The sequence below is a fragment of the Phragmites australis genome, chromosome 3 (genome assembly GCF_958298935.1).
Source record: "Phragmites australis chromosome 3, lpPhrAust1.1, whole genome shotgun sequence".
In the NCBI taxonomy this organism is placed as follows: Eukaryota; Viridiplantae; Streptophyta; class Magnoliopsida; order Poales; family Poaceae; genus Phragmites; species Phragmites australis.
The window spans coordinates 13,447,740-13,458,791 of record NC_084923.1 but is presented as its reverse complement, the minus strand read 5'-3'; the positions used below and the strand labels follow the sequence as shown (position 1 = coordinate 13,458,791).

Below are 11,052 nucleotides of genomic sequence, written 5' to 3'. Positions count from 1 at the left end.
GTTAGACCGCCGCTAGGGCCAGTCTGACCTCCAACTACCGGTCTGATCACCACCATACCACTGGTTTGACCGCTAGACGCCAAAACTCACTGCATGTCGATGGTTTGACCGCCGCCACAACGTCGGTCTGACCGCGAGGTTCAAATCTTTTCTAACACGGATTGTCTAGTGTTCCTTTGCAAATATTTTCGAAACACGACACTTTATTATTGTTAGAGCATGCAGCATATGCACATTTTTCCATCACTCACTTGTTTATGCGATGCCTTCTTGATTTATTTAGAGAGTGTCGTGCCGACAATCCAAGTGGTTGAAGGCAACATCAAGCCTCCATAATTCTGTGAGTGCTACACATGTAGCATCAGGCAGGCGCTGGAGTAGCAAGGCAAACATATAAGCATATTGCACCTCTTACTTTGGATTGATCGTATCTAATATGATAAATTATGTTTTATGTATATTTGCATGAGTAGTGTTTCTGAGTCGGGTGATATGAGTAGAACCTATGTTGATGCATTACCTTAACCTTGATATTGTAGTTGATCCTTATCCTTGTAACCTGAGTACAATGATGATGATGTCTAACTTAAAGGTTAACCGAAATGTTTAGCAATACCTAGGTCTTTGGTAGAAATCGAGTGGTGGTTCAACCATTACTCGTGAGCTTAGGGTTTACTTATGGTTCACAATGATAATAACATTGGGATAGATGAGTGGTGATAATAAGGCGAGATGTGGGCAGTGCTATGGGTAGGTCGGGAGAGGAGCCGGATGCCATAGACCGCTTGCATCGATTAAGCACCATCCGTCGATGTCGTTGGCTTTAGCACTTTTCATACTAACCACATATCCATTTATAGGAAGGATGAGCCGAAAATCTTATGTACCTATGACCCTTTGGCTTGCACGTCTCAGGTGTCGTGAGCATAATAGACTTGTAATGTTATCTAGTTTGCTCTGGAAATAGTTCTAGATGACCCCCGCACCTTGAGGCGCTTGTTCAAACGGTTGTGACTTATTTGAGAAAGGTTGTCATGAGTGCCACCTTGTGTGGACTTTAGCGCGTTGCACAAGCCAAATAGTTCTCATATCGTGTGGGTAAAAAAGTACCCCATGCAGGGTGTAAAAGCAATTTGAATTGCCACGCTCTCGGTTATGAGCATGCTTCTATCCATCCGCATCGATCGTAGAGTCACGAATGTGGAATGATGTGGTATTGTATGTTGAGATGTATTTGAGATGGTTCTATTCTCATATATATTTATGATGGTTCCAGTTACATATATGTTTATGTCACTGATTACAGGATAGAATGGTATAGGTAGTCATGTGTAGTTGCGTATACATTTATGTCAAAAATTGCTTTTGCATATGAATCTACTTAATCTTATGGCAATTCCTTGCTAATTTATCCAAATGCATAATCTTTAGAGTTGATTTATTTATATGTATCCAATATAGATTAAATCTTGCGAGTACTTTTGTACTCACGCTGCCCTTTTATGTGCTATCGACGTGGAGGAGGTAGTGTTCGGCTACTTCGTGTCTGTCAATGTAGGTGACGGGGATGAGTAGTGCAAACTACTTGGATGATATTATTTTGGATAGAGCCTAAGGGCATATGGCTCCACCTATCTTTTGTTGTTGATATATGTTTTCTTCTGCTACTTAGTTTCTCTTTTAGCTAAGTGTTGATCTGTTTATTGTCCTCCTAGCTCTATTTTATTGTAGAGTTAATTTCACAAACCCACCACTTTTTTCGCATATTTCACAGACCCACCAATACTTCGGTCCGATGTATCGCAAACTCTTTATTGTAAATTGTTAGAAATTGTTAATACTAAAAAATTTGTAATATATTTTCAATTTTTCGCTCTTTATTAAGCTTCATTGTGATGATATATATTGAAAAGTCATGTGTTCCAATCTTGAGCCCTTTTTCTGTATGAGAATTGTATACTTGATAGAGAAGAGGTTAGATGCTTGAACTCACCTCAACGTATTATGGGTGATCGGCAAATCACCAATATCATGGGGATAAATTTTGGGTGTCATTTCTTGTGCAATTACTTTCATGCAATTTACCTTATGTAATTTATCTTACTAGAATATAAATTGTTATATATCACTCTTGAATTGTAAATTTTGACATAGTTCTTAATTACTTCATACTTATTGCTCTAGTGATATCTATTTGTTTTGGCAAGTTTTCTTGACCGCTAAGCAATTAGTTTTAAAATCACCTATTCACCCTCTCTAGTCAGTATACTAAATCCTACAGAGTTGCACATTACCGTTCCAGCAAGGCATGCACAAAGCCTCTCATAATCACATCGGCCTTCTAACAAGCTTCTTTTAGAAGATCACCGGAGCACAACGCCACCGCGTCGTCTAGGTGTTGGCAAACACCAAGAGTAACAAGCTAAGGCAAACTCGACTTTCACCAAATGCCTAAAGCTCAATCTCTAATATAAATACACTTGATTCTTTCCTCACAACCCTCTCTATGTACAACACATACGCAAATGTATGGAAATGATTTTACTTTGCTCAAAAATGCTCAATAGGGGCATGAGTCTTACTCCAAGTCATTGAACAAGAGAATATATAGGCCACACCATAAAAACAAGCCGTTATATCTGAGATGACCTCTCTGCGCATTTGACGATCAGATTGCAGTACAACTGATAGTTAGACAACACTGGACCAACGACTCTAAAACTAGCTGTTACAGCCGTCCCATTAGACTTGACGAACACATCATTTGAGTCCTAATATTTGTTCTAGGCTTATCATGAACTCTTCACTTGAGCTTGATGACTTTATTCTCGTTTCTCATCTCGATCCTCTCTTGATCTTCCATAAGTTTGATGAAGTTCACTTGATTACTTTCCATGCACAAGCATGAAAGACTTCTTTTTTTACATCATCTTCATCCGATTCACTACCAAGGTATGAACCGTAAGCATTAATCACATAAGTTGTCTAATAAGTTTATATTGATCTTGCTCTTTCAACTCGGTATATTGAATATCTTAATTCAATATTTGCTTTCATATAAAACCTAATTCTAACTTATTCTCAAGCACATAGCACATAGGTTAGTCTATAAAACTTAATTGACAATTCTATACCTTTAGTCACTTAATCGCCACAAGTAACTTGTCTTCACGTTTATTGTCAAATATTCTTAAGATCATCCTTAAACTCTGAGATCTCTTTATCTCTAGCTTCTTTTTCATCACATGAGCATCATTTAAAACTCAATGATATTTATGTATATCTTTTGATCTCATAACATTTCTCAAAAAATCTATACTTTATCACTTAGGCATCTTCTATGAAATAACCTACTAATAGTTCTTAACATAATTGTTAGTCTATATATATTATCATCACTGATCCGAGTATTATCTAGAGCTCATTCATCTTGATATATTTCTCTTGATCAAATGACATTACTTAATAAATCCCTGCTCAATCTTACATATATCATATATGAAAATAATATACTAACCAGTGTCAATGTAATTATTAATTTATAAATATTATCATTAATTATCTTATAAACCACACTTAAAGATTAGATACAACTTCATCCACCGACCACTCCGGGATGATTCGGCCTCCCCGCGGACGGGGCGGGCTCATGTCTCCGACGGCCATGCCCCCCCCCCCCCCGAGCTCATGGTCTTCGGGTGGCCCATGGGCCTCTACTTCGGGGGACCTAACGGTGACGGCTCCAGCTATCTCTCCTCCTTCAATGAGGAGAAGTACACGCGGCGTCTTAGAACTTGGTGGGTGCTTAACCAAACAAGGCTGTAACCATACCTCGACCGTGAACCCTAGACGATACAGCAAACCCACGTCATCATCAGAGTTCAAATCCATCACTCTCGTAATCGCATCAGGATCCGCTGCACACGCTACTGCCACTGCACGTTAAGCGACGGCACGCGTTCCCATCCGTCCATTTCCCAGATGAACAGCTCGATTCATCGCTACAATCGCTGTGCGGTAACAGATTCTGCACTGGGTCTGCAGTGCGCTACAGTTCTCGTGCGCTGGAATCGAATCCCTTGTAATCCCAGGCCGCGCAGAAATCTCGCCTCGTAGCATAACCCTACTAGCTCTCCCAAAGCCGAGCCCTTTCGGCAGCGCACGTCCCCACCGGTTCAGCCCTCTCTCTCTCTCGCTTCTCCCCTCTCCCCACTCCACCGCGGCGGCCGCAACGCGCAGCAACCGGTAGCACAAACGCAGCAAGGAAGCGCAACCGAAGCGCCTTCTGTTGTCGCTACCTCCCGCGACCTACGCCATGGCGGACCCGGCTGAGCACCGTCCGGCGGAGGAGGAGGAGGCCGCGGCGGCGGGCGAGGACGAGGACACCGGCGCCCAGGTCGCGCCCATCGTCAAGCTGGAGGAGGTCGCCGTCACCACCGGCGAGGAGGACGAGGATGTGCTCCTCGACATGTAAGCCCCGCTTTGGTTTCTCCCGATCCGCCGCGATCAGATTTGGCTAGGTTTTGATCTGACGCATGGGGGTTGCGCAGGAAGGCGAAGCTGTATCGCTTCGACAAGGAGGGGAACCAGTGGAAGGAGCGGGGCACGGGCACCGTGAAGCTGCTCAAGCACAAGGAGACCCGCAAGGTCCGCCTCGTCATGCGCCAGGCGAAGACGCTCAAGATCTGCGCCAATCACCTCGGTACTCAGTTTTTGTTGGATTTTTTGGTGCCGATTTCGATCTGGATGGATGGATGGGTTTTTGACTCTCTAGAGTTTTGCTTTTGTGTTTGTGTGTATGCAGTGGTGGCGACGACGAAGATGCAGGAGCACGCGGGGAGCGACAAGTCGTGCGTGTGGCACGCGCTGGACTTCGCCGACGGCGAGCTCAAGGAGGAGATGTTCGCCATCCGCTTTGGATCTGTCGAGAGTGAGCACTGAGAACCATATATTACCTCCTTCCCCTCCTTGCATCTTGCGCTTATCGCCGCTTTTGTTTGCAAGTAGTAGCATTTTACAGTACTATTAGTGTAAGCTTGCGCGTTGAGAAATTCCTCGTGATGTTGGGACGTCTGTGAATTGAAGGTGTGATTGTTGTTTGGTTGGTTTGTTTGTTTTAGTTTTATAAAAGAGTTGATCGACTTACGGCCTGGATTTGATTCGGTATGTTGTATCATAGTTTGATCCACTGTACTGCTGCCCTCCTTTTGATCTTAAAAACCCTAGCTATGATTAGGTCTACTAGGCTCTTCTTTCATGAACATTCATTGGCATAGAACTGTCTCGTATCAATCATCGACATAGTTTCCATGACATGGCGTTCTATTGCATTTGCATCTACTAAATCTTATGTTGCACACACTCTTGCTTCCTAATGTTTGCATTTCCTTAGCATTTTCCGGTTATTCTAGCTAACTACTTTTGGGACAATCACAGGCCGTCTACTGCATTGCAAGTGTTTTTCATTACGGTAGGACAAATACTTGTGCTCTAAGCAAATGATGTTCTGTTTCCACACTATATGTTATTGTTGATTGTAATAGTGGGAACCCATTTCTCGATTTAGATGACTCAAACATCCCTAAACTTGTAAACAAAGCTTCAGCTTCCTTAAGACTTTTAAGTTGTGACTTAGGTCATTCCGGCTTTTCAAATAGCAAAATTACCGAGTTGGCAGCGGTCTAAACTCTGAAGATATAAACTGATTTTAGTCCATTGTTTTTCTAGGCACTAGTTGGGTGGTGGGGTGACACCTAGAGCCTAGGGGTGACGGGCTGGGCGGTAATAAGTTGCTAAGTGGGAGGGTGGCGCCTAGGTGGGATAGGCAGTTGATTTTTGAAACAGCATGTCGATCATTGTCTGACCGTTATATTGCCATGCATCACGAATACTGACATAAATTTTGGGATTCCGCTTGTCATTACTTTTTAGCTAATTAATCAGAGACATGTGCCCATTTTGCTGCATGGATAGCCTTTTGCAATTCCAGCCCATTGCAACATCAGCATGTGGAATATTTGATAGCGGATTAAAGATACAGACTGATTTCCTGTTATCTGACCCGCATATTGCCGCGTGCATCATGATTTATTGACATTAATAAGTGTTTTGAAAACGGGTCTACTAGGCCGTTTACTAAGCCATGTACAAGGAACGGGTGCCCCGACCTGTTAGGACGGTTAGGCTGCATAATCGGTCTGATTATACTGTATAATTGCTACTTGGTGGGTGACCGGTCGAGTACCGGTTACCGATCTTTAAAACCTTGATTAATTTTGCACCTGCACTCTGTGCCATGTCATGACAATAAACTTAAGTGAGGCTAGAATGATTTGTGAATTGAATTCTGTGTTTGTTGGGTCTATGACTGCTTGTATCTGAGATATCAATTTCTGTGGTATGATGCTACTTTTAATAATAGCCTAGTTCTGCATTTGTTGGGTTTACAGCTACTTCCATCTGAGATATCAATTTCTGTGTTATGATGCTACTTTTAGTAATAGCCTAGTAAAACCTATTTTTACGGCATTCATTTATTGTAGGTTTGCTGCTTACTCTTTGGTGATTCTATTTCAGACTGCAAGAAATTCAAGGATATTGTAGAAGAGATTGCTGAGCAGCAAGGAAAGAATGAGGACAAAGAAAACGAGGAAGTCTCCTCTGCTGCTGGATTGGTAGAGAAGTTAACGGTGACAGAGACCAACAAGGAGGAAAATGTGGAGAAAAAGGATGCCCCTGCAGCAGATGATAAGGATGTTAAAGAGTGAAGGCTCCTGCTTTTTCTGCCTATGTGTTAGTGGTATACTCAAACAGTTTTAAGTGTCAAATGAGTGTCATTCCATTCATTTTGTTGTCAAGGTTCATCTTCTCTTCACAAATTTTCACTGTGTTCTGTTCGGGCTGAATGCTTCAGTCAGGCAAAGTATGAGTCGTGTCTGTCTTCTACTTGGAGTTCTTGGTTGATACTGTTACTTAAGTTTCTTGTTTATCTGGGATGAGTGGCTGGGGTCAGCATATTTGTACAATTATTTGGAGTTGCTTTTGGAATGGACGCGGTTTGAGTTGTCCAATGCTTGAGATGGCGGTGATGTCTTTTCGCTTCACCTATCTGCTCCATTCGTTGTTCTCAATAATACGAGATGTTTTTCTCTATCGCGGTGATGAGTTGTATGCTGGGTAAATATATGCTTGTTGCTACGACAGATATACGGTATGAGCGATTTCCATAAACTAGACGTGTATCCCTCATTGTTTGTTCAAGTACAGCAATGTTTGATGGCTAGTAACGTCCATCCTTTTTTTTACTGCCGCAATGTGCCGTACCCATGGATCAATGTTCGCTTGCTGTCTGAATAGTGCATACTGATATGGTGAATTTATTTTGGTACCAAGGCAGGGGATGATGTCCCATTGATTTACAATAAAAACCTAACGCTGAAATCTTCCTGATCCATGGCATGCATATCTTCCTTATTGCCGGAATGCGATGTACGCATGGATCGCTGCGTACTTGTGATCATAGCGGCGGTACTGGCAGATCGTCATGAATCCCTCTTGTCCCGACTCCCGAGACAGGCGAGATAGGCTGCTGGTGTACCACGGACGTGTGATCCCTGGATCGCAGTGCAGATTGAGACTGATGTGCACTGCAGTTTCGGTACAGGTTTGGTGCGAATGTGTGCATGATACCGGTATTCATTGATAGTGGTGGTTGCGCCCTACGACGGACGGGTATCCAGAATGTCACGGGCCACCGGATTTCGATGCTTCTGTGTCGCTGCACGTTTGCAGCAAGGGAATTATGCAGTTCACGTACATCCTGAACAAAATCTTCATCACGCTGCAGAAATTTCAGGGTAACCGTGCGCTACAACTGCTATGTCGCTTCGTAGTTTGCTGATGATGTGGCTGCACTCCAGCTCGGGGGCTTTGGGCAGTTGGGCTAGCACAAATATGGCAGTGATTCTGTCTAGCATTCTGGAAAATTCTATCTGGCATTTTTGCCACCTCAGTTCCAAAACCACTGTATCTCCTTCAATACATTCTTCTCCCATTTTGCAGATCCATGCCTACCTGTCATTCTGGCCTGATCAGACCATAATGTAAATGACATGCCTTTTGCATTTCTGGAAGAGGCGTGCTGTTCCCTTTCCCCCTAGAAATTAGTCTAGTCGGAACTATTGAGCTCAGCATTTCTGGAGAGCTACGAATTTTCTTTGGCACAGGAGCTGTGGCTGCCCTTCGTTTTCGAGCCTTGAATCGATACGCTTATGGTCGAAGCTGGAATGCAAGAGAGCAGCCGCACGACGCGCGGATCAACTAATCTTGGCCGCATCACCCGATCAGCAGCGATTTCAGTCAAAATCAAACGAAAACCAAAACGGCACGCAAAACTCATTGGCTGCTTGATAATATTAAACATAAACGTGGATTGAATTGAATCAATGAGGTAGCAACAGTACAATGGCACCAGCACAGGTACAACGGCCAACGGCGGCCAGCCGAGTCCTACGACTCCAAGCCCGAATTTATAGTGACAACAGTGACTGTGGCAACTAGGACGGCCGTGGACACAGCAGAATCCACCTCCGCCGCCGTTGCTGCCGACGACGACCTTATCACGGGCGGTGGAGGCGGCGGCCGATCTTGAGGCGGGCCCACCTGCGTTGCCATTTCCCGCGTCAGCGTCTGATGTCGATGGCACGGTTCTTGGCGCCTCGGAACTCTTCAGTAGGGCCCAGGTGGGGTCGGTCCCCCACTCCAGCTCCACCCAGCTTGCAAGCGGCCCGTTTGAGGCCAATTCGGCGACCCGTCTCTTGGCGCGCGCCATGACTTCGTGCTCGTTCTCGGGCTCCGGGTCGTCCAGCGCCTCGGAGTCCGAATCCGCCACGACCCAATCAAGAACCGCGCGAGGAGATGGAGACGGCGACGGCTCGATGCCGTCGTCGTGAGCGTCTGCGGAGAGGAACGGGTGGCGCAGCAGCTGCTCGCAGGTCCACCGCTGATCGGTATCTCGGCGGAGGCACTTGTCGAGGAAGTCCCGGCACGAGTCGGACAGGCACGCGGGGAGCGCTGGCCGCTTCCCACCGAACCCGATTAGGAGCAGCAGCTCGCCGACCTCGCAGGCGCCGCCGAGCTCCGACCACGGCCGCTTCCCGGTGAGAAGCTCCAGCGCCGTGCATCCCAGGGACCACACGTCCGACGCCGGCGTCGTCGCGCCGCCGCGCGCCACCTCTGGCGCCATCCACGCGGGCGTCCCGAGCGGCCCGCGGGGCGCCGCCTCGGAGACCAGCCTCGCCGTGCCGAAGTCAGCGAGCTTCGCGCCGCCGCCTACGGCGTCGCAACCCACGAGCACGTTCCGCCCCTTGACGTCCCCGTGCACCACGCCAGCAAAGTCGTGCAGGTAACGCAGCGCGGCGGCCACCCTCCACATGACGCCCCGCACGCCGCGCTCCCCTAGTCCCCCCAGCCTCGCCGCCGCCTCCGCAGCGCTCCCGCCGGGCACCAGTTCCATGTGCAGCTCCCTCGTCTTCTGTGTCGCGCCGTCCCCGAGGTATGCCACGACGTACGGCGAGCTCAGCCGCTTCAGGATCCTTATCTCGCTCTCCAGGCACGCCACGGCCGCCGCCGGCGCGCTCTTCGTGTCCACCGACTTCACCGCGAAGGCGCGGCCCGTGGCCCCGTCGACGGCCAGGTGCACAGTGCCGAACGCGCCCATGCCGATGCATTTCCCGCGCAACCACTCCATATCCGTGCGTGTTGTGTTGAGCCTCTCAGGTGAAAGAAGAGCAGCGCACGACGAGTGAGAGGAGCAGAGGAGGAGAGTGGGGTGTGTACGAGTCAATTGTGAAGGGAAGGAACCGATGGTGTGAGGAGGGCAAGAAACGGAGGAGTGTGCCAATGGCGCTTATATACTGGTGGGGTTCCGGCGCTGCAATTTGTGTGGGCTAGGATTTCGGGCTCCGATTTTTTTCCGGGGATATCAACTTGATATATGGCCTACGGATTTGATTCACCACAAGACTTTGTTGTGGCTTGTGAGGGTTATTTCTTCAACAATTGTTTGCATGTCAATAGCATGACACACTATGGGACTAATCATGCATGACGTTTTTTCTTAAAACTGAGTATAGCTTAGTTGGTCATAGTGTGAATATATGCCCGGACCACCTTAGGTATAAGTTTCTCTAATAAGAATTTTGGGGCCTATTTCTAGTTTATTAATAGCACTTGTAGTTCCTCCTACATGCCGTTCACTTTATTGTTTTGAACTTTTAAGCAAATATATCCATCGTAGTATCGCTAAAGGTGGAGAAAGGAGTTATCTTCGAATTAGATGTCAACGTCAACAGCAAAGACGCAGAAAGTGAAAATCCTCTGAAAATCTTGTCATATCCTTAAGCACCAGCACCTCTATACGTATCATCGAAATATATACTGGATTCCAGTGTCCATCCATGGCTGGGCTAACATCCAAGAGATCATTGGAGCACTGCCCCCCCTACCAAATATTTTCTCTGAGATGCGTCCACATCGTAATCAACAGGATAAAGAAATTGTTGCCAGACGATCAAAGCGAAGCGAAAGGTTGAAGTGTGAAAGTAATTGAGACAATGGAAATCGAGAATAGAATAAACTCATTGATTCATTGCATTGTCATTTGTTACCTATAAATAATAGATGAAATTATACCGTTGAGAAGAGGAGCAAATAACCGCCATTAGCGGCTACACGATGTTGATCAATTATCAACACCAACCACACTACCAAAGTGCCAATCGCTACTCATCTAGGCCTCGTCCCCTGCCGCTGACGTAGCAGGGCAGAGCTTCCCGGGCCCACGGTGCCGCGATGACATGGCAGGGCACTAGTGGAGCCGGTGGCTCGGTCGCGGCACCAAGCCAGCCAAAAAGAATCGGCAAAGGAAAGGAAAGAAAGAAAAAACTCAAGTCAGAAAGCGGAGGATCGCGCAAAGCAGTGGCCGACGATACGAGGCGTGTGGGAGTGATGGTTCCTGGGATCGGGATCGCGTTCGCGTCGCGGCATTTATCG

At 46.5% G+C, this 11,052-nt stretch overlaps 2 protein-coding genes across 2 annotated transcripts; one reads left to right on the top strand and one right to left on the bottom strand.

The window, feature by feature from the left end:
• Positions 1-4,093: 4,093 nt before the first annotated feature.
• Positions 4,094-7,070, top strand: LOC133912270 (ran-binding protein 1 homolog a-like). Its single transcript, XM_062354929.1, has 4 exons — positions 4,094-4,470; positions 4,551-4,702; positions 4,805-4,930; positions 6,577-7,070. Exons 1-4 carry the CDS (start codon positions 4,316-4,318, stop codon positions 6,765-6,767), a joined length of 624 nt encoding a protein of 207 aa, XP_062210913.1. The 5' UTR covers positions 4,094-4,315; the 3' UTR covers positions 6,768-7,070.
• A 1,133-nt stretch (positions 7,071-8,203) lies between these two features.
• On the bottom strand, positions 8,204-10,042 carry LOC133910507 (mitogen-activated protein kinase kinase kinase 18-like). Its single transcript, XM_062352883.1, has one exon. The coding sequence runs from the start codon at positions 9,746-9,748 to the stop codon at positions 8,204-8,206; it is 1,545 nt and encodes a 514-aa protein (XP_062208867.1). The 5' UTR covers positions 9,749-10,042.
• Between the last annotated feature and the right edge of the window lie 1,010 nt (positions 10,043-11,052).